The sequence below is a fragment of the Opisthocomus hoazin genome, chromosome 9, assembly GCF_030867145.1.
Source record: "Opisthocomus hoazin isolate bOpiHoa1 chromosome 9, bOpiHoa1.hap1, whole genome shotgun sequence".
Classification (NCBI taxonomy): Eukaryota; Metazoa; Chordata; class Aves; order Opisthocomiformes; family Opisthocomidae; genus Opisthocomus; species Opisthocomus hoazin.
In genome coordinates, this window is record NC_134422.1 from 2,116,940 (window position 1) to 2,140,620 (window position 23,681).

The window sequence follows — 23,681 nt, forward strand, 5'->3', positions numbered from 1 at the left end:
CTTGTTGTGGGGTGTTCTTCATGGGTTTTTTTCAATTTTTATTTTTATTTCTTAAATCCAAGCTTGCTTGGCCATGGACATTGCAAAAAGGTCTTGTGAGGTCTTCTGCATGATGACTTTATAGATTTCTAATGCAATACAAAAATCCATGCCCTTACTGTCCTGGCTTATATCATGGCCTTGAAGGCTCAGACTAATGTGGTGGCTCACATTCAGTTATTTCTTGCTTTGGGCACCAACTAGTCCCTGCAATAAAAGGTTATTTGGTTGGGAATTCATGAGCCCTGTTGATAAGTGCTTTCCAGCTCTGTGTGTTTGCATATTTTTGGGGCAGCCCGCAGCATTTCCAGCATCTCCTGGGAGCGTGGGGTAGGACTATCTGCTCTCTTGTGCCCCGGACTGGGAGAACTGGGCAGGGTGTGTGGGGGGAACTCGAAGCTGGCTCGTCCTTTGCTTTTGTCTTCTTGGAGCCCCAAACACAGTATGTGGACGTGCAGATCTCTCTGCTGGCTCCCCTGACTCCATAGAGCACAGAGAAAATCTCGAAGATGCTCTAAAGATGGAATTGTTTTGAGTCATGGAAACACTAATAAACACTCCTACACGCTTGCAGTACTCGGACTCGGTTGTTCTAAATAATTATAATTGCTTTAATTCGTCATATTTTGTGATGGCTTGTTCCTTAAATCATGAGCTTTGTGAAAGCTCCAGCTACTGAGTCGATCTGGTAGAAATAGTAAGATAGTATTTAGCTCTTTGCTCAAAATTATGCAGCAATTATGACGAAACAAACTCATTCCAGATTCTGCTGATTACCATGGTAACCCGCATTCAAAATAGCAGTATAAGGCCACTTAGCATAAGAAAAACAGGGTTTTATCCCTTGTTAAGTGATGCACGCTATAGATTTTGATAAAGAAATCCCTAAAATGGAGGCACTTCCCTTTTTAATTGCAGTCGTGTTGTGAATCCTCCTAGGAAAACGCGAAGAGCGGTCTTGCTGGGAGCATCTCTCTCGCAGAACAGCTAACCTTGTGCTTTGCATAACATGTGCTATATATTTTTGACTTTTCTGACTAACGGCAATTAGTAAGGGAGGACAAGTGGCTGCTACAGGCAGAATTCCCAGGTTGGCAAGGCAGCCTATTTTTAGGTGCCTCTTGAAGGCACAGCTATTAAGTTCTATGCGGTGCTTCCTGTCGCTCCAGTTTATAGCTCTGGACTTGGTGAAACTTGAGCTGGGTGATCGACTGGGCTAAAAGGATCTCGTGCAGGTGTAATCTGTGAGGGTTTGACAGCTTCTAGGATTTAGGAATCAAGTGTTGACTCCCAGAAATAAAGCTGGCTTCAGTTGTTATCAGAATAGCTGATCTGGGTTCGCTTTGTGCCTCTGCGTACGGTTGTGTATTTGTTTTAAAGTGGTTTGAAGCTGTGATTTTTTTTGAAGGCGGTTTTCTGCAGTTGTGTTGGCCAGAAGTGTTTGAATTAAAAATTGGGATTGTTTGTTTGTTTGTTTTAATTCTTTCTCTAGAAATTGAAGCGTTAGGAAAGCTTTGATGTCATAGCACTCACGGTAAAACTGAAAGACTTTCTCATCCTGTAACTATTTTATTCGTCACTGGTGTAAAATTATGAACTTTCTGCTCTGAATCACACCCCAGAGTGAAGGTATTGGGGCATCCTGCTGATGCCTTGCTGGCTTCTTGATTCAGAGCAGGAGCCCAGCCTATACCGACCCGACAGAGACTGAGCCTGTCTGCCCGAGAGCTGGTGGCGGTGCGGGCAGCTCCGATGGGAAAGGCTGTGGCAGGGGCTTCGGGGATGCCACCGCAGAAGGTGATGCAGAAAACCATTCCCTTGCCCCACGGCAGGTCCCAGGTGCCCGTGGTGGAGAGGCAGGCAGGGAATGGGGAGAGTTGTGTTTTTGGGGCAGCCTGTAGCATTTCCAGCATCTCCTGGGCGCGTCGGGCAGGCCCGGGAGGCAGCTGCAGGGAGCCGGGCTCGGTTGGAGCGGAAAGCCTGAGCCCTGGGGGGAAGGAATCACAGAATCGTTAAGGTTGGAAAAGACCTCTAAGATCATCAAGTCCAACCGTCACCCCAACACCCCCACGCCTGCTAAACCATGTCCTGAAGTGCCACATCTACACGTTTTTTGAACCCTTCCAGATGTGGTGGCTTCACCACCTCCTTGGGCAGCCTGGTCCAACGCCTGACCACTCTTGCAGTAAAGAAATTTTTCCTAATATCCAAACTGAGCCTCCCTTAATGCAACTTGAGGCCAAGGAGCCAGAACGCAGCAGAATTACCCAAGGCTTTAACAGAGCTGGTGAAAAACTTAATGGTTCTTGTAGGAGGCGAGTGGGAAGGATATGATTTCACTGATGACTGCAGAAGATGAATTTAGTGGGTGTGCACTTGTGTATTTTTCTTTCTGTGTTTGTTTGCGATCAGTGAAGCGTAGCAGGAGCGCGTTCTTTCACGTCCTCCAGTTATTTCGCTCGCCGGTACGCTCCCGAGCAGTACAGAGGGTAGGTTTGTGTGCAGCTCTGTCTGAGGCAGCGGGTGCCCAGAAAACGCTCGGTGAGGCTGAGTGCAGTTGTAAGAATACACTCGGTGGAGCCTTTGAAAATTTGCCTTTGCTTTCATGTCTCGAAGACTTCACGCAGAACTGAAACTCAAGTTCAGGGAATGTTTTCACTCTACCCAAAACACTGATGTGGAAGCCGGCTCGTCTGTACTTCCTAACTTAACTGAAACCACATGGTGCTCCTCTTAGGAAGAGATTCTTGAAATACTTTCCTGCCTTGGATTTGCTTAAAGCTGTTTTTCCCACGATACACTTAGCGTGGTGCCATTTCCTCATTCTAGAAGATTATTTTAAATGATTTGTATTGCTGCGTAATAGCAGAAGCAAGTTAGCAATTTAGCGTTCTCACAAAGACTATGGCTTTTCATTTTTGGGGTGAGTGGACCAAATCCAGCCTAGGTTGGTAAGCATGTTTGTCTTGTTCACACGTATATCCAGTGGTCTATCAGAGAAATCAGAGCCCAGGTCTCAAGCTGGTGACTACTGCACCTACCATTAACCGATGCTTGTTTCAGGTGCTGGACTTCCAGTCTCAGCGGAGACCAAACACGTCTCATTTGAAACAAGATGATGGCACACTGTGTATGAAGTAGATAGCCATAATGTGCTAATTCCATTCATTAAATCTATATAAGGGGCTTATGAACGGGTTGCCTGTACTGTAAATTACGTGTGAAGATGATACTGGCATCTGGCAGTTTTTTTAGGCTGCTTGCTATTTGTTTGTGGTTGGCAAACTATGAGTCTTGCTACAACAAAAGCTTTTTCTGGAAGTAGGCTCTCACTTTTTAAAAACTGACAGTTTAGTCTGCATTGTGGACGTTAGCAGGATGGAAAAAAGATTTGGGAGCTAATGGCTGGTAAAGCTCAGAGAGGCGAGGAAACATTGTCTGCAGGTAGAAGGAATATTCTTGTTACTCCTACCTCACTGCTCACTTAAGATAAAGGCACTCCAACGTCTGTTTTACAACCTGCATAGAATTAAAGACATTCGGTATTTTACAAAAATGTTCTGATCAATTTATCAGACCCGTCAAGCTTCACCTATTGAGCTAGATGTTCACAGTTCAGAGTGTAATTCAGCTCACTGCTACTCCTCTGTCACCTGTGCCCTTACCACCTACTTTCCCACCCCCAAGATTTAGGTGGGTTCTTCAAAAGATGAATAAAGCCAAATTAGCTGCACAAAGAAGAATTTGGGGCTTTCAAATTCAGTGGGGAGAGCGGGCGCGCATGTGTGTGGGAAGGAACGAGTCCCCTGACAATAGAAGCTATTAAATCTTTAATCCTTGTTTCCTGCTACTATGAAAAGTATTGAAGACATTTCATAAAAAGCTGCTTTTTTTTTTTTTCCCCCCCCCTAAGAAAAACTCTGTAAGGCTGCTATACTGAGCCTGGGTTAAATGTTTGGCTATGTGCTGGTGTAACCTATGCCAGCACAGAATTTGAGTTATATGTTTAATGTCGCTGCTCCCTGCACGTGTGCAAAGCAGTTGTGTCTCAGTAGCTCCAGCACGTCGTGGCAGTGCTTCCCACGGGCAGTGAGAAGACGCGTAGATGATGCACCCTCAAACAGCGAAGCCAGGCCGGTGCGCGTCTCCCCGGGACGGGGCTGTATCCAGGCAGCTAGCAAAAGCAGAGGCAGCAGCAGGTTATATGGAGGAGTGGCTGTGGAGAGATTTGTGAAGATCCAACTGTGTTGAAGGACCAGTACAGGAGTACAAGGAGCATCACACACAAAGGCAGCTGAAGAAGCAGGAAAATGCTGATTCAATGTTCTCTCGTGGTGTATTTGTGCTCAGAGCCATGCAGTGCTTCCGCCTTTGTTTCAATCAATTCTCCTCTCTGATTAATCACTGAAGAAGGCAGTGGGCCCTTCTACATCATTCTGCTAGGCAGGGTTAGTGCTATTGATTTATTTTTCATGGTGGACTTTCCCCGCTTCATCTCCTTGTAACACATACCATGCCATGTCTTCAAATTTCAGTTATTCTGCAATTATTTAGTGAATTCTGCTTTGTGGTTTTTTTGGCCGGATTTGATAGCTGCATCCTTCCCTATCGCTCCCCCCTGCCTCCATTACTTCCCCAGTGCCCTACGTCCATCCCACCCGGACCTCGGCTGGAACCCCTTGGCTGAGTTATGACCCAGGCTGAGGGGGAAGCAAAAGGAGTTCAGCTTGCACTGGAGGAAGGTGCTGTGTCGTTGAGAAGGGGTGAAGCAACGCGTCTCCCTCTTGGAGTGGTGTGGAGCCGGGGTGAGCGCCAAGGTCCCTTCGCCTGGGCTGCCCAGCTTCGCACATGATGCACAAGATCAAGTCGAGAGTTGATCGGAGTTACAGAATCCCAGCATGGTCGGGGTTGGAAGGGACCTCTGTGGGTCACCCAGTCCAACCCCCTGCCCAAGCAGGGTCACCCAGAGCAGGCTGCACAGCACCGCGGCCAGGCGGGGCTGGAATATCTCCAGAGAAGGAGACTCCACAGCCTCCCTGGGCAGCCTGGGCCAGGGCTCCGGCACCCTCAGAGGGAAGAAGTTCTTCCTCGGGTTCAGCTGGAGCTTCCTCTGCTTCAGTTTGTGCCCATTGCCCCTTGTCCTGTCGCTGGGCACCACTGGAAAGAGTCTGGCCCTATCCTCCTGACCCCCACCCTGCAGATATTTAGAGGCATTTCTAAGGTCCCCTCTCAGCCTTCTCTTCTCCAGGCTGAACAAGCCCAGCTCCCTCAGCCTCTCCTCATAAAGTTGGTGGGGAGCAGCCGGAACTAAAGACTCTGAATCTTCCAGTGGAACGGGGTTTTCTGGGAAATACGCTGGGTCTGAAATGGATGATCAGAAAGACCCAGTGGGTTATGCTGGATGCAAGACAGGGTAGCTTTTGGGTGGGCTACTCCTGGGACAGGTATCTGATGCTTTCAGGCTTGAAGCAGCTGTTGTAGCCTGCCTTGCACGATGGTCCCCAGATGCCCCTGTGAAAAGCGGTCAGTGAGCGATGGCCAGTGTGCCTGGGAAGCGGTGCGGTGGGGGAGGAAGGGACAGGGAGGCTGGTGATGTCCAGCTGGATTTCCTTTTGACATGAAGTTGACCTGAGGGTAGGAGATGCAGCTGGGACCAGGAACTGGGAAGTGCTTTCTTGTCCTGTGGAATAGCCAGAGCCCCAGAGCTTCCAGGAGGACTGCTCTGTGGCTTGGGACCTGGTGCTGCCCCGGACCCTCGCTGGGGCCGGCTGCATCCCTCCACCATGCTCCTGTTCTGCCCAAGCCTGGAGACTCTGGATGCCCAGCAGGTCGGGCACTCGATGTGGAACCACACCACGGCTGCCCTGGGTGGGCTTTGGGTCTGGGAGCACTGCTTGTGTGAAGCGTGAGACCTTGGGAGTCCAGACCTGCAGCCAGTAAAACGGGTGGGCTCTCCAGTTTCTCGGTGAAAAAATTCTCATTATGATCTTAAAATCCTCCTGTTCGTTGGCCAGCCACTGTCACACTACCCATCAGGACAGAGGACTAATTGTAAACGATCTCGGCAGGTTATGAATGTGGGCAGAAAATAAAATCCTAATTGGCTGCAAAAATACAGTCTGAAGGAGAGTAATCTTAAGCAGACAGTGAACAGATGGGTGGTGAGAAAAACAAGGCCAGAAGTCGTCTCACAAAGGTGAGCATAAAACATGCATTATGTTTCTCAGAAACATGTCTTTTGTTAAAGCATGAAAGTGCCATTTTGGTGCTCCAAATCTTGTCTCTTCATTCAAACAATTAGAAGAACAGAGCAAGTTTCAGTGGCGCTTTTACTAGTGAACTCCTAATGCTATACTAAGGGAATGACTATCTTCAGTAACCTTTGCTCAGGTACTTTAAAAAGACTGAAGGCAACTGTTCCCAAAAACCAGAAGATAAAAGTCTCTGAACTGAGCTCCCTGATGGAAGCTATCAGCTGCATTTTAATGGTGAGGATGATTAACCTCTGGAGCGGGGGGAAGCTGCGGGCTGTCCTGTCCTTGATGCCTTCAGATTGAAACCAAATGCCTTCCTGGGAACTTCTGTTCACCTCGTATAAATGATGTTCCCAACAGAGATTTGTAGGTCTCAGTTAAGGGCTGTGGTTGTAAGTGAAATTCTTTGGTCTGCGACCTACAGGAGATCAAAACTCGACCGCTGTCTGCTCTGGACTTTGGAACGAGTCCTCTCTCGCTTCCCGGGTGAGGCGGCTGGTGGGTAGAGCAGCATACTGCTGTGGCTTGTGATGTGCCCTTCTTTCCATATTCACGCTCCAAATGTGAAGGAGCTGCGTTCATTGATGCAGTTCTAAGGAGAATTTGAATGATGAAATAGTAAAACCGAAATGTGGCTTTCGCTCCCCCCAGAGCTGCTCCGTGTCCACCCAGTCCCACTTCAGTCAAGGCCAACAGAAGTGGCTCCAGAGTATGCTAGTACCAGCTAGGTTTGGGAAGCCATCCTCAACCCACAGGTTTCCAAGGGCCAAATTTCTGACTGCACAAGTCGTGTTGGAGATCACTGAAAGCTCCTCATACGTACGCCCCATCTGCAGAACTACGCGGTAATCTTATTCTGCTATTTTTATTCTGCTGACCCAAGAGGTGGCAGCAATGTTCACTGCTAAGACGTTCGATACGTTTTACTGTAGTATAATGTTTAACAGCAGTAATGAGGGTTCAAGTCATCATTTTCTTTCTAGTCTGAACTGGAATAACACAAATTTTTCATCATTGCACCAATGTGTCTGAAAGTTTGTGGTCTAGACTGAAAGGGTTGGGTTTATCTTTGGCTGCACAGGGGTCGGTGTTGTAGAAAGTAACACCTACCATATTTGAATAGAGTGGATATTTTTGGAGAATAAAATGCAGTGGAAAACAGGTACAGAATAAGCTGTTGACAGTATTGGGTCTCTCCCTAAGCCTTAACTGTCCAAAGCTGCGCTGGGAGAGGTTTCGGCTGGCCGCAGGGAAGCATTTCTGCACCGAGGAGGTGGCTGGACCGTGGCACAGGCTTCCTGGCGAGGTGGCCGATGCCCCAAGCCTGTCCGTGCCCAAGAGGCACCGGGACAGTGCCCTTAACAGGCGTCAACGTTTGGTCAGCCCTGAAGGGGTCAGGCCGTTGGGCGAGATGATCGGTGGAGGTCCCTTCTAACTGAAATAGCCTGTTCTGTTCTGTCCCTGCCAAGGGATCAAGGCTGAAAGCAAGGCTTGGCCATATCCCTTCAGATTTTGCTAAGCAGAACATGTAGAGCTACAGCAGCCGTAGTATTCAAATGCATGTCCAATCCTTTTCTTAAGGATAAGCTTTACAAGTTTTTGGTTCCATCATTCATTTTAATAGAGTCTGGATTTTTTCTACAATTTGGATAAATATATCCTTTCAGAAATTTTTATCACCTTTTAATTCTGTGCTCCCTCGTTTGGATATTGAATTAAATTCTGAGAACATGGGGTTCTGATCTGCTTCTCTATTGCTCATAATGATTATAGGCGGGGATGGCAGAGCTGCCGTTATTTATTATTCTCAACACTTCCAATTATAATATTCTGTTTTCTGCTTGTAACTGTCAAGCTTAGCTGTTGAAGCTGAATTTTTCCGTGCTTGCTCTCAAATGACTTCATATCATGTGAGAACGTTGCTGTTGTAATGGAGACTTTTTTTTGGACCAAAGCAAATATTAGACCCTAGATATTGATCCTCCTCCATTTATTCCTACTTTTTTTGTTTCCTGTCTCATAGGCAGTTTTAGATGTAGGACAGAACTTTCCTCTCAGCAGTCTATTTAGGGTTTGGGTTTTTTTTTAAGTAGTCTCTGTAAGGATGTTGTCAAAGGCTGAAATGAACTAGTCATTCTGTTCTTTTTTTATGCGTGACTGTAGGGCTTGAGGGATTAGGGAAAATACATGTCTAACAACTGCATGACAGAGTCAGAGGAACAAATATTAGCATTTGTGTAAGTGTTCAGAGCATCAGAAATTACGTGATCTGGCGAAGCTTCTGAACTATACCCGAGCTTTCACAGAATTATGTCCCAACATCATGTGCATTCATGCTTCGTTTCAAACTGGGAATTTTAAAGGTTTACCAGTGGATTCAAACATCTTTGCCTAAAAGCTGAGAAACGGATGCTATTCTATCCTATTTTAGTAGCTCCTCATGCGTCGAACCCCTTTTACATGTAGGGCTTTTCATACCTGTAATATGAAGATGGGCTCTGCTGGTGCAAGGATTTCTATAATTATGATTGTTCCCTTTTGTAAGGGAAAAGCAGAAGGTATTTTTAGTCGTTTCTAACTGCCTCAGGTTTGTAAAAGGACTCATACAGTGCTGCTGGCATGTGGAGCATTTTGAGATGCTGAACGAATTAAGTGAGAATTGCAGGTGTTTATCACCCTGAGCGGAGCACAGATGCCTCAATTCATCCCAGATTCCCGTCTGACTTCGCTAGGGGATAGCGGTGCCCGGGGATCCCCGAACTCCTGTCCCGTCCCAGTCACTGCTGTACCTGCGTCTGGTGGCGCAGACCCCACCTGGCATGAGGTCTCCCCGCAGCGAGGACAGGCTGTGGAAGGAAGAGGGGTGACCTGTTGGCTGCTGGGGGTCTGTTTGGGGCCATCTTACCTAGCTTGCCAGCAGCCACTGTGTGCTTGGCTAAGGCTTAGTTCTCCTCCTGGAAATGGCGCCGGTTGTGGCCTTCAAGCAGGAGACTCGCAGTAAGGATTGCCAATGGAAGAGGGTGAACGTCTCAAACAGAGACGCATTAAAAATATGTTTTAGCATAATGATGATAAGCAGTCATCATTTTCAGGATTTCTAACACAGATTTTGTGTTTTGCTTCTGGACGGCGAGACTATCACAAACTCCTTGTTTCATCACGTAGGTAAGAAAAGATCTCCCAGAGACTTTACTGGCAAGAACTCAACTTACTTAAACATGCACAGCCAGGTCCTTGAATCTTTGTTTTTCTCAGCTCAGTTGCCGACTAGCCTGACTAAATATTTAAAGAAATCAGTCTGGATAAGTGGTTCCTCATGCATTGATCTGTTGTTTCTGGATCAGTTTCTCCACTGGGACGGGTGTCATGGTAATCTATTGAAATGAACTGAAGAGTGTCCTATAGAGGTTGGATTATAAGCATAAGCAAATGCAATAAAGTCAACAGGCTAATCAAGCCATGCCTGTAAAGGCCCAAGGAGAAGCGGCAAGCTGTAGATAGGTCTGTGTGATGTCTGCCTAGGTTTATTTGTTTTTCCTTTTACTCTCTTAACAAGAACAATAAAATTCTTCTTAGCGCTAGGACTTCAAAACTCTTTGACTCCTTTTAAAACATGCTTTGTCCTAGTCTAAGTTACTCTAAATACAAAATAGGAATTGTAGTTCTACTAGTTTAGCTAAAGGGGGGAAAAAATCTCCAGTGAGATTATGTTTCTTGTAGAAGCTGGCATTTCTTTTCAGCTAGCAGGGTCGTCTTTGTCCAGCTCCAACTGCTCAGTCAAGGCTTTGTTTTCTCTAAAGAACTATTACTTGATAGTTGTAATTTATCAAAAATATATTTCAAGTAACCTTTTTGTGAATATTTACTGACAAAACTAAGTATATTTGAATGTGTTTGGGAAATTAACACTGACCGGGGCCTTTCTGGGCTGTATGTCTGTGAGGAGATTGAAAAATCTTTCTGCTTATTGCTCTGTAGCCTCTGTGACATCCTCCATCTCACAAGCTGGGGATTTTGATGAGCTCACTTAACATAGCACTGTATTACTGCCACCAGCTGATAGACTCCTTTGCTCTAATGGGTATCAAGTGACGCTGGAGATCTGGAGATGATCGATGTTATGCAGAGTGCATGGCATTAAAGAAACAGCAGTGGTTGGGAGTGATGTACCTGGCATCCGTACGCTTGCAGTGCACCTTCCCCTATGACAGGCTCCCTGCACCTTTGCTTTTATCGGCCCCGGCTGGGTGGTTGTTGCTCTCGAGTGTGTGTGTCAGCACTGACGAGGCTTTCCAGAATGCAGTGGGGGCTTTCACTACTTGGATGAAATAGCACCAGCTTCCCCTAAACTTTGTAATTGGCTTTTTATTGATAGTTTCCCATCATTTCGTCAGTTGCAGTCCAAAGTGGTGTACAGCAACACTCAGCATCTGCACTTACGGCAGTTAGGGAGATCGATTAACATGAGGAAAGAGGAGCTTAAAATAAGAAATATAACAAATGCTTAATCCTTTGGCCCAGATGGTGTCTGGCATGGAAGATAAACATTTCTATCTTCTCTAAAAACAGAACCCCCTGCCTGCCTTCCAACGAAGAAATATGGCACAGTTCCAGCCATAACACCGCTCTGTCTCTCCGGGTTGGTACCCTCAGCACGAGTCTGTGTTTGGGACCTTCAGGCAGTCGCAGCCTGGTTGTCGCTGAGCGCTGCGGATCGACGGGAGTTTTGCTGGAGGGTGATCTCTGCGTGTTCCGTGTCTGTGGGTATCACCACGACCGCTCAGCTGCCCACGTATCCGTGTAGGTACTTCACTGCAAGTTCCAAGTCTTCAAAAGGGAGGCCCTTGTTAATACAGTGGTATGGCTACGGGCTAGGTCTTGCAACATTTCACAGGTAATTCTGGATTTGCTTCACTCAATACCGTGCACCAGTGGAAGCCACAATTAGAGTTGGCTTGAGTTATTAAACCCTCAGAGCAGATTCATACCTGCCTCAGGAGGTGGAGATAATCTACTCTTCTCTATCAAAAACACTCTGGAAGGCCGTAGCTATGGTTCCAAGTTCCCCACTGCTCTGCTTCTTGCAAATCTCCATGGTGCCTGCAGGAAAAAGAAATTTCACAACTAGTTAAGTATAGAGGATACCTACAAATGTAGCCCAGTTACCTCTCTCATTGTAGGTGCTTTAAACCAAGAGAAAGTGACAATGAAGTCTTCACACTTGCTTTAATTATAGCAGCCTTTATATAACAGTGTCAGATAAATGTGTTTTGGAATAGGTGGCACCTCACTACCTCCAGAAGAACTGGCAAAGTAGACCCTACCAGACTAATTTATTACTTGAAATTCAAAGAATTAAAGCATGCCATCCAGTAGTCTCTTTGAATAAAGCCTGTAAACGCACAGAATCCTCTGTGCCACAGCATATCCCAGAGAGCACAAGACTTCTTTCTTTCAAAATATAAATACATACTGATTTATCTGATAGCTTTGAGGACTGCCAAATATCACAAATATCATCCAGTTCTCATTGCTTGTGAGGTGCTGGAAAACAGGGTTAGTGGGGATCTCGGGAGGTTATCTTAGTCATACCTCCCCCCCAAGGCAGAAGCTGTTTTTACTGGACCAGATGCTGATCTAATCTATATTACAAAACAGAGGAGGGGAGAGAGAGAGAGAGAGAGAGAGAAAGAAATTGCTTTAGAGGAAGAAGGGGTAAGCAATTGGGCTATGCCAAATAACATAGAAGTGAGAAGCTGGACTCCTTCCAGTGGATGGAAGCAAGTTCTGCCTTAGGTGGATTGCTGGAGAATGCTGGCGGTCCTTTTCCTTTATGTTAATGAAATATATACTTGGGCTATTTTGCTGATTTCAACAAGAGCAGCATCATATGGGGGAGAGCAATTTTCTTCCCCAGGTCCCAGAATTCAGGCAGTAGAAGATCAATGCTTATGTTTCATATGAAGTATGCTGATGAAGACTGCAGGTTTTGGAGTCTTCTGTGTGCTTAAAACTGCTAGAAGGAGTGGGTTCACATCCAGACGTGCTATTAATGTAACCGCAAATGCTTTTTCTTAATGTGCCCTTGCCTGCTGTGGGGATATGGTCTCCTTACCCCCAAGTAATACTGTGAGTGCAGGATCATAACCTTACTGTCAGAGCAGGAGGAGGCCATAAAGAACTTCTCACCTTCTTCACTGCGTCGCTGTTTGGCTTTTGTTGCTTCAGGGTTCGTGTTCCTGGCGATCCTTCTCTCCTCCGCAGCCGCAGGAAAAGAGGCATCGGGGCCTGCAGTCCTGCTGCACGGCTCGCAGTGAGCTAGTGGCAGCGAACTCCCAGGTGGAAGTGGAATTTGTTAAATTACGAAGAAGAGAACTTGCTGACTTACATTCTGGCTTTGCGCACTGCAGTGCTGAGGCATTTACTTGACTTGGCAATCTAGTTGCTGCGCATTTATTCAAATAGCACTTTAGTGTGTTTATGCAAATAGTTCATTGCTACGTCTCCTGAAAGAACCATACAAGTGCTGTCATTTGACTGTGTAATCATTAGATTGGGCTTTAAATAAAATTTCCTATGGTTCTGTACAAAATTGATGCCTTGGGAAAAACAGTGTTCCCACATTTGGATAGCTCAGAAATGACTAAATAATTGACATTCAGGAATATATGGATGCATGTCTCAAAGAGACTTCCTTTGTACTTAAGAAAGGGTTGGTTCTAATAAAAAAAGAGAATATGAATAATCTCTAGTGGGATCAGAGTATTTGGAGGAAGCCAAGTATTGCAGAGGTCTGTGGGATGCTCGAAATATTCTGACTTCCAGTCCCTGCTCTTCTCCCACACCCCCTGAACCTAACAGGGTGCAAGTAGGCATTTATTTGAGGCCAGAAGAAAATGTGTTGGTCTGCGTTACATCCCCAGTGACTTATCGGTTGCTAGAAGTCTGAGAAGACTCTTTCCAAATGCTGATATTATCGCAGGTCGCCATGTGGACACAGCAGCTATGGGTGGTGCTGTCTTAAGGTACACGCTTGCAGGATCATTCTCCAGCCCCCAAGATTAAAAGAAGCACAGAAAACGAGCTTCCTCCCTGTAACAGGTCTGAGTCCAACGGCTTTCTGGGAGTTGTGCTTACGCTACGGTATATATTTGCCTGTGAGGGGATGCTCAGCGCACAGGCGGTCTGAAGTCCTTCGGGTAGGTGCCCAGCGACTCCAGGGTTCCCTGAACAGCCCGGCTTGCGAAGCAAGGGGTGCTGTGAACAGGGAGTGGAGCGACTGCATTTCTCTTCGTGAGGTCGCTTTCGCTGTCACTGCTCCTGAGCGTGGGAAGGGAACAAGACTGACCTGACTTCACCTGCTAGCTGTTGTTTCCCACTCTGCTCCGAGTCCAGCACGCTTTTTTGGCAAGCCTGTCCTGCTAACTTCAGACTTCTTACGAAGCCTGTAAAAAGTCCTGAGAGGAGGAAGCTCCCAATTACCCAGCCATAACAATTCACAGCCATTAAGGTGATTCCAAATGATACCTTCGTTGTTAAGCCACGTGAACTCATGTTACGTGTCTTCAGCAGTGAGACAGCCTGGTTTTTGACAGATACGTAGGTCCTACAGAAACTGGATTGTTTTGTGGTCTTTGTTTACATCTCCTTCAGAATCTCCTGTGCCCTTGGGAACATCTGGAGTCAGGGGCTGAGACTGAAGGACAACGTATGCTCCCTGCATGCAATATTGCAGTAAATCCATGTGAAAGCTACTTCACAGCAGTCCTGCCGACATCGCCAGAGGATGGCCATCCTCAGTGAGGAAGGAATATCCCGCATGCTGACAGAGATTGCAACGCACCATGATTAAATCCTAGTAGAGACCCGACTGCTTGAAAATGCCTGTTTTAAACGATTAGACCTTAAAAAGACTCGGTTCAGCTCTTTTACCCGTTACGTGTTTCACCAGGTCTCTCTCTCAGCTATGCCTGCACGCACATGCAACCTGATGGGGTTTTGGATGCTGGTTGCTTCAGTGTTAGCCAAGTGCTGACTGCAGCTGAAAGGTACTGGAGTCTTTCTGTGTGGCCTGAGGCACCGGAATTCCCTGCCTAATAATACCGGATCATCTGTATTCTCGTTCGGAAACAGGCCAGGGATGATTTTGATCTCTCAAAACCTTCAGTTAATGTGTGACCTTGATCTTTTATTGTAGGGGATTTTTTCTGTTCCTTTGTACCATCCTTGGGAAGCTCACCTAAAAAAGACGAAGCTTTTAACTGTCTCTCCTGTTGTACTTTTTCCATTTTGCCTGTGCTAAGCTATCCTGTGAGCTGAAACCAAAGAGGTTTGACTTTCTGGAAGCTGACGGAGATAACCGCCCATATATCCAGCGTAACATGGTGTCCCTCACCGTAAAAACATAACATGCTTTTACTGAATAATGCCCCATACTGTAGCAGTTACGTGCAGAGACACCTGTGTTATGAGTAACAGTGAAATAGTGACGGCTTCTCACCAAAATAAGTTTTGAGCCATTTTCCTTAGCCTGTATGTCGTCCCCTCTGCAAAGCTTCCTTGCTCCCTGTTCCCAACCCCCATCCAGCCTCCTGTTCCTTCAGGATATTCTGAGAGCCGGATTACTTTTCAGACAACTTCCCAAGAGACGGACATCTTCCTCTCTCGCTTTGGTGTGCCCTTGGTTTGCATTGTGTGTATTCAAAAGGGTCTTTGATTTAGAGTTTCTCTATATTATAGGTGTTTGCACTTTTGCATTTTAGGCACATGGCTGGGAAAAAAACCTTACACATACAGGGGTCCCTGTGTTTATTTGGCTTTACTAATGATTTTCTTCAACTCAGACCATGAAAAGGGGCGTTAGATGTGGATGTTTGGGCTGGCTGAGGTTTGTGCTGTCGCAGGGGGGCTGCTCAGGTCCCCCCCACGTCCTGGCCCCTGTGCTGGCCACAGGGCTGCGTACCCGGTGGGCAGGGGCAGGACCCCATGCCGGCGGCCCTGGGGAGCTGTCGGGGCGCAGGGCTGCCAGACCATCGAGCAAACTGGGAAGAAGTAACTTCTGTGGCTCCTCGAGGGCGAGTCAGAGCCCCTACCCTAAGTAACGGCCTGAGCGCTGTATTTTAGGCACCTGAGCGAAATGCTTGAAGTAGGTTGTGCGACTGTCCCTTATGTTTAGATCTTTTTCGAGTACAAACCCAATTTAATGAGCTGTGTGTGTTTTTATAGCATCTTTTAGGAGCCTTTCAAGTTGAGTCATTAAATATGTATTTTTTAATAACCACGGTGTCTTAAAAGGACAGTGTGAAATGTAAGTACTGGAAATCAAATAGTGATTCCCCTGACTTCTGAATTAAATTATTTCATTAGAAATTTATGTGAAGTTCAGACACTTTTTTTCTCTTCTTGTGATTTCATGGCCTTTTTTCTTATTTTGAGCTGACAAACAGGTCTGATGTTGCACGTAGAAATTCCTTCTCGTTTTAAATTCTAATCGTCTCCCACCAGCAATGTATTTATTTCTTTAAATGAACATCACGGATCTTCAAGGTGGGGAGGGGAAGGGACCTGCTCCATAGCACAAGCCCTGAAAATCGATCCGTTAACTTCTGTAGAGGGAGTTTAATGAGAATTTTAAAGGCCATCTCAGAAGCTGAGATCCTTCTCCATCTGAACAGCCTTGCTCAAAGCACCATGAAGTGCTCCAAAACGTGCTGGCTGTGTTCTCCAGCCCCGATGTAAGTGGAAGAAGTGCTGTCTTGTTTGAAACAGACCACTGAAAAGCCTTCAGAGATTCATTATTAATTAACTGCTTGCTGTGTTTTTTTGTTGATTGAGCATTGGCAATGAGCTTCTTGCACAGGGCTAGAGAAGTCGCTGTTCCTTGGAAGACCTTGTAGACTGAGGACTCGGTGCTGAAAAATACTTCAAGATCTGAACTTTAACCATGAGATCCTTCTCTCGATCATCACTGGCACTATGCTTCCTCTGTATGTAGGTACATAAGCTCTTGCAGACCAGGAGGTTATATGGAGAGGAGCAAAGAGTGCAGGGAGGGCATAGGAGGAGTAGTAAATTGGGAAGAAGACCATAACTTTGTGGAATCTTTGATGAAATTTGTAAGAGATTGTGAATGTGGGGAGAATAATACCTTTGGCTTTGCTTCAGATGTCTGTTGGACGCTTCCCAAGTGATGAGTGGTAACTTTGCTGAAGTCTGTGGAAGGAATAGTAGAGGAAGCAAATGGAAAAGACGGAGGGGAGGTGTTTGTGAAGACAGGAATGTTGGATCAGATTACACTGAAGAGGAGATGTAGAGTAATTGTTTTTTAATAAGGATAGGAAGTAAATTGTAAATTATTTCATTGTAATTATTTTTTATTTACCTTTTTGTCACGTAGGGCTTTTCTCTGGGGATACACTTGCCCACTACAAGTTCTGACATTCCGGGGAGGAGGAACATTCGGTGCGTGAACATGTGAGGTGGGGAGCCGGGAGCCACGGGCGCGGAGGGCTGGCTGAGCGGCTTCCTCACCCTGTGCCCGACTCGGCCGGTCGGTTGGCTTCTCTGGACGTGGCGGCTTCACCCGTGGCATGGGGTTTGCCCCTCTGCTTGGTGCAGGGTGAGGTGTGGTGGTTGTGAGGGGCTGGCACGCCTCGGAAACAGGCACTGGGTTGAAATGAGAGGTGGAACCAGAAGCTTCAGTGCCAGCGCTCCAGCAGGACCCGTTTTAGAAATCTGTTTCTTAAGTTAGGTGCAAATAAGGCCCGTAATTATGTTCTTTTGATTCTCAGGGATCGATTTGCTTGTTTCCAGACCGTGGGGGTTGTCTCTTTCTCCTCAGAAACGAAGCACTGTTCTCTCAGATCTTGAAGAAGTGAGGCTGTGGGAAAGACAGACAGACAGCCAGCCGTGCCCCCGTTATTTGCTTCCCCTCTCCACCTCCTTGGGCAGATCTGGCAGGAGGCGGCCCGGCGCCTGCAGGCAGCCGCTCCCGTCAGTTTGTCAGGGCCGCGGCCGGGCGCCGTGAGCCGGTTGCCGAGGAGGCGGCAAGGAGCAGCGGTGCTCGGGTGCGCCCCGCGCGGCGGCGGTAGCGGCGCGGCGCCTCCGGTAGCGGCGCGGCGGTAGCGCGTCGCAGCCAATGGCGGCGCGGCGGTAGCGCGTCGCAGCCAATGGCGGCGCGGCGGTAGCGCGTCGCAGCCAATGGCGGCGCGGCGGTAGCGCGTCGCAGCCAATGGGGCGCGGCGGCGCGGCGGGCGGGAAGGCGGCGGGGGGGGGCTGCGGGGCGGCGCGGCGCCGGCAGGGGCACCTGCGGCGGCGGTGGGCGCGGGAGGCGGCGCCGCGCGGCTGGGGCGTCCGCAGCGCTGAGAGGGCAGGCTCGGCCCCGCCGCCGCCGCACAGGCCTCCGCCGCCGCTCGGCACCCCCCTTCCCCCCCCTTTTCCCCTCCCGGGCAGCGCCGGTTCCGCAGCGAGAGAGGCGCCCGGCGACAGCGGACCTCCATGTACGACAATTTGTACCTGCATGGATTTGAAGACTCGGAGGCGGTGAGTGCCCGGGGGGGAGGCGGGGTCCGGCTGCACCTCAGCTCCAGCTCCGCTCCCCTCGTCAGCTGCTGATCACACCGCGCTCGGTGCGTGCTTGACAGAACAGCAGCAGAAGTTCCTCTGCTGCCATCCCCGTCACGCGTACCCTGGGCAGCCCGGCAGCGCGGGTGCCTTGGCGATGGGTTGGCGAAGGTGCGGGCGTGGCGGCGGCCGAGGTGTCGGGGCGACGGCGTCGGTGTTGCCCCGAAGAACCCGCGACGCTGCTGGCTGGGAGAGCATCTCCCACCGCCTCCCTCCCTGGCCGTGCTGGGAAGCCGGTGGCATCCCTCACAAAATGGTTCTCTTGCAGCGCGGAGGAACCCCCCGTGACCGTGGCCGGAGCCCGGCGAACCGAGACGCGGAGCGTTGGCGGCGTTGGCCGAGCGCGTTGCCTTCCAGCGGGGCAGCACGACTCCGGGCAGGGGAAGCCGCCGGGATCGCCGCGGCGACGAACGCGCCGTTCCATATTAAACAGGCATCTGTTACATAAGGTGTTGTGGCCGGCTGGTAAAATACACAGATTTGTGACATAAAATAGAGCGTACGTCAATGCAGACGTATGTATCGTGTGATGTGGTGTCCCCAGGAGAACGGGCAAGATCCTGTATCGCTTCGGATGAGGCTTTTTTTCCCTCGCCTGACAGGGAGGTTGTATCGGTCTGGGACTGGGAAGTGTGAGCTGTCTACGTGTTGCCTCACATACTACCGACTCACGCTAGCATCCGTTTATTTCGGAGGGAGAGGAACCAGGGCTGTGCAGAGTTGAGATTAAATAACGCAGTACACCATGCTGAGGGGAAACCCCGTGTGTTTGAATCCTTCGAAGCTGTGTGTTTTTGATTTCTTTCAAAACTAGGCTTCTCTGGGTCAATTCAGAAATTCCTGCCTTTTTAGTATGCGTGTGTTAATTTGTGTTTTCTCTTACTGCTGCCATGCCAAGTGCATATGAGTGTGTTGGTTTCTTCAGGGATGTGTTTTAGGATCCAGCTGGGTGTTTCTGTAAACCGGGCATTTGTACAGCAAAGCGTGAATTCTGGGGAACTGTTCGCAATCCTGAATCTGTCTGGTGCTGGTGTAATGACTTTCAGCAAAGTATAAATACGGTCTTATGAAGACAACTTAGAAGTGTAGTAGCATGGCTAAGAAAGCTAGCTGGGTGGATAGTAGTTGCTGTAGAAGAAACGTTTTATCCGTAAAAGCCAGATTTTAAAGTTCACTGGGGAATGCAGGTGAATGTCTAGGGGCACTCAGTGGTGCTTCTGAGATGCTTCACTCCGCGTATTTCAGTGAAGCCCCACTGCTTTTTTCCAGGAACATTGTTTGGGAAAGGCAGTTTCAGCAGTTGTAATGGCAGCAGAGGACCTGTTACACAGACATCTGTGTTAGGATTTGTACTGTAAGAACAGTTGGTAACGGAAGAGAGGAACTAGGTCTTTAGCTGTCCACTTTGAAAGATTGGGTTGAAGAAGTCATTTCCAGGTTCCTTAATACTCTCTTACCTAGTTCATGATAATGCTTGTCACAACTTTTGTAATTTGACAGTCTTTCAGTAGAATAATGTTTTTGATAGACATAACTTCTAGAACGGTGGGAATATGTAAGAATCTCAGCTTTCATTAACAAAAAAAAAAAACCCAAACCGAATCACCAAACCCTAAAAACAATCTACATGTCATAGTCGTATGGAAAAGCTGAAGGCTGTAGACCCCAAAGGCTCAGACACAAAGCAGATAAAATTCCCCAAGTGTTTGTTTGCTTTATGCTCCTGAACAGCTTGCTTAAAATATTATACCTTATTATTATTTTGGATTCTGACTCATGAATTGAGAATGCCTGCTGAGACAATATTCTGGCAAACAGGTAGCGTGATGGGTCATATGAGTATTGCTTTCAAGCCAAAGAGAGCCAACGTAATAGAATTAATACAGTGAAAAACAAATCAAAGCTAGGATACTGATTCCCTGCGGTTAAGAGAAAATAACTGTGAGCGTGCAAAGATCAAAGAAAAGGCCCTCTGTATTGTTCTGGGTTTTAGGACCTGGAAGGCTTGGCCCAGGTGTTGTGCAGCTAGTGAACTGAAGGATCTGCGAGCTTGTATACTCGGTGTGCTCTTCCATTCCCTGAAGCACATGGAGATGCGATCGAGGACTTGTGCTACTTGCAATGCTTCTAGCATAAACCATATGAAGATGAGTCATTCTAGTACACTAACATCGTCTTAAAGTAGGCATTTGCCCTTACAAAATCCATACAGCAGTTTTCTTTACTAATGGACTAATGGCAAGAAATAGGAGCTAACAAATCACTGTATTTTTTTACCCCAGTTCTCGTTATTTTGCATGTGGACCGTGTTCACTCTGCGTTTTCTCTGAAGGAAATCCCGGTACGTGTCCAAAGTAGCAGAAAGCTGTTTCACCCTGCTGGACTAGCAGTGTTGACGCAGAAGGCTGTGGAGTCTCCTTCTCTGGAGATATTCCAGCCCTGCCTGGACGCGGTGCTGTGCAGCCTGGGTGACCCTGCTTCGGCAGGGGGGTTGGGCTGGGTGACCCACAGAGGTCCCTTCCAACCCCGACCATTCTGTGATACTGGCTTGCAAGGCAGCCGCTCTGGAGTGGGCCTGGCCGGTGTGGCTGCTGGGCGTGCTTTAGGCAGATGCAGCAGGAGCTAAAACTGTGCCTAGCTCCAACGGTAGGGCCAAACCGAACATCTGCTCCCCCTCCTTTCCTGGGGTTTGTCCCTGCTACGTTTGTCCCAGCTAGCAGGCTGGGTTTTGTCACGGTGGATCTGTTCCTCAGCCATGACAGCAGAGAGAAGGGCAGCAGTTGTGATGGAGGGTTAGCCTTTGTCGATCTTCACTGGGCTGAGACAGATGCGTGTTGCTGAGTGCCTCTGAACCACTTCGAGCTAACCTAGTGGTGTTATAGTTCAAAATCAGCTGAATGGTGCAGTGAGTTCAAATATCCACGGTGAGTTTTTTTCTGGTAATAAAACTGTGCCCATTACAAGTCCTGTGTGTAAGTATCAAATTTTAATTTGCGTTGGAGGAAAAGGTGAACAATCAGTGTATGGCACATCCACAGAGTAAATGTGCTCACTCTTGGAAAGGTAGTATAAAATCACAGCATTTAAAGATAGGGAAGCTGAGGTGTGTGCTGAATTTATACCTAGTCTCTTTTGGTAGATAATACACAGATTAACTGATCCGAGAACACTCTAGGAAAGTGTGCAGGGGAAATTTTCCTGTTAAAACCAGTAACAAACATGACCTTTTTTAACAGTGAACAGATATGTAGGTGATTTTTGTAATTGAAGCTGCTATTATAGTGTTTGCATGTGTGCACATATATAAAATATATGCAAAAATATGTACTTTTATTTATGTATATATAAAGAAAGGAGTTGAGCATGTGCATGGGTATTACAATCCATTACCAGCTGTGATGATTAATGTGAAGTAGATGATGCACTTGCTAGTGTGAGGCTTTTCGGAGGAGGAAAATTACACTGTTGCAGCTGAAAAAAACCACCAGTAATTGTAGACAATAAGTAGTTGCCACATTGAAAAAAAGAGGTGCAGAGATAGGAAAGCAAACAACTTTGGCAGGCAGGAGTGCCCTTGTAATGAACACAGAAAGTGCAGGCTTTCACATGGTGGAAGGTGCATATGACCACAGAGAGAAAAATCTTCCCAATGAAGATTTTTGCCTTGTTTGTTGCCCTGCCCTGTGATTTTGGGATTTCTGGGAGGCTTTTTCAGCTCTTTGGGTAGTTGTGAATGGGGTCATCCTTTTGGGAATGAAAGCTTGTTTGCCCTGTGGGGAAGTATGTCTTACATTTTTGATAACAAGAGAATGGAACATAAAAACCAGTTAGCACAGGGGGCTTAAGACAATAAGATTGAATGGGTAAGAAAATAGTACCAGTTTACCTTCACAGTTGTGAGCTAGTAGGTGTGTGTCTGCTTATGGCTGGGAAAGATCCGAACGCTGCTTGACAGGTCGGTCATTTCCCAGTGCTCTTTGGTTTCAGTGAAGACTCCATCTTTTTCAGAAACAAACTGTAATGAAACCTTCCCATAAGAAACTGCATTTTCTGTAAAATCACATTTTCCGTTAAAACAGCATTTCACTGAAAAATTCTCTCCAGGAGTTAGCAGTGAGTACCCTCTAACGCAGAGTCCTTCCCAGCCCCAGCAAACGATGGGGAATGACACCTGCTGCGAGTACGTGTCACCCTTTCTGCACCTGCGAAACCGTCAGACCGGTCCCTTTTGGATTGTTTGTTTATATTTCTACCTCCAAAGCACTCGTTCCAGAGCAGCACCTGACCATGTGAAACGGCTTTTCCTCACTTCTCGCGAGGTGTAAGTTTAACGCCTGTCAGCGCGTGAGAGGCTTTATCTTGTGTACTTGAGTCAGCTGTCAGGGCTGGTGGAAATGGCTGCCTTCGGACGGCGCGTGGAAGTTCAGCTTGGTTCTGCGTGAGGCGAAAGAGCAGGGGGAGAGCGCAGGGTGGCCGAGGGATTAGCGAGGCTGGGTGGCTGGCTTGGGCGAGAAGGCCCTGTTGCACGGCCGCGGTGGTGCCTGCGTGGAGGGGAGGGTGCTGCACAGCGTCACCGCTCAGCCGGAGCTGGTGACAGCCCGCAGCACTCGCTCCGCGTGCCTTTCTGCTTTGTGGTGCCAGCGTTTCCCATTCAGGTCATCGTCTTCCTCCTTGTGTTCAAGTCACTTAAGGTGGCGTTTAATTTATGCCTTCATCTTCTGCCTGTCTTTTTGGTGGAGAAGTTCATAATTATGTATCGATTGGATTTCTGTGTGGTACCTCTCTGGTCTCTGGAGGAGGAGGAGGAAAGGTGGTCTTTGCTTGCCTTGTAACAGCTCTGTTGTAGTCGGTCTCTTTCTTCACTGCTGCTACCTACTTGCTTTGTCTCTGGCGTAGTCTCCTTCCCCTGAGCCATATATGCACCTTCTTTTCTTGCCTTCTCATAGCTGTTTGGCCTGGATGTAACCCTGCTCTGGTTTCCCTCGGGCTCCTCTCATCCCTCCATCCACAGCCGGCCTCCTGCTGCCGGTGCTGGAGCTGGCTCTCAATACGCCAGAGAAGCAGGACCTTTTCTGTACTGCTTTGTAAGCCAGGGTGATGTGCTTCGATCGAAGGTACTGTGCAAGTTCCAACTCTGTCACCAAGAATTAAACACTTTCAGTGCGATTCGTGCCTAGATACACAAAAGCATTTTAGATTTCAAAAGTCTTTTGGTGTTTATAGGAGCTAAACACCGGTGAGACTGACCCTGGTAGCTAGTGTTCAGATTTTTCCATAAGAAGGGCTGTGAGAAGGACTGCATGTGCAGAAGGCTGCCTAGACTCTGTAGCAGTTTCTGCAGCCCTGGCACATCAGGACTGTAGCAGGGAGTTGGGAAGTTGTGGCTAGCAGTGCGATATATGTAGCATATCGTTACAGCATATAGCATTATGGTACTGGCAGTATGTGGGGTGATAGGTGTGCATGTCATCCGCAGTGTTAATGGCTGTAGGCCATACATTAGGGTAGAGAGCTCTGCTTGGAGCCATTCCCAGTGCACTGTTAAGCAGTGGTACAGATCGTGGCATTGCTACAACTTGGTAACACCATGTGTGTGCTGCAGCAGCCAGAAAGGAGACTGCTGCGATGCGGGGCAGCAGCACCGGGCATTCGTTCCTCTGCACACAGATGTCACAGCAAACTTTTGTAAAAACCAGGCTGATCTGTAGGTTATTGCATAGAATTCTTGAGAGAGCATTGCTGAAAATTTTTAGGAAATACGTGATG

At 47.7% G+C, this 23,681-nt stretch overlaps 1 protein-coding gene across 5 annotated transcripts in view; it reads left to right on the plus strand.

Annotated features, from left to right (window-relative positions):
- The window catches only part of CACNB4 (calcium voltage-gated channel auxiliary subunit beta 4), a 116,386-nt gene that overhangs the window by 24,615 nt on the left and 68,090 nt on the right, over nucleotides 1-23,681 (plus strand). The window contains exon 1 of one of the 5 annotated variants that reach the window (XM_075429842.1): nucleotides 17,628-17,834. The exons of the other annotated variants lie outside the window; for them this stretch is intronic. Coding sequence (XP_075285957.1) covers nucleotides 17,790-17,834 — 45 coding nt within the window. The 5' untranslated portion in view covers nucleotides 17,628-17,789. Of the gene's footprint in view, nucleotides 1-17,627; nucleotides 17,835-23,681 lie in introns of those variants that run through there. 5 annotated transcript variants of the gene reach the window in all.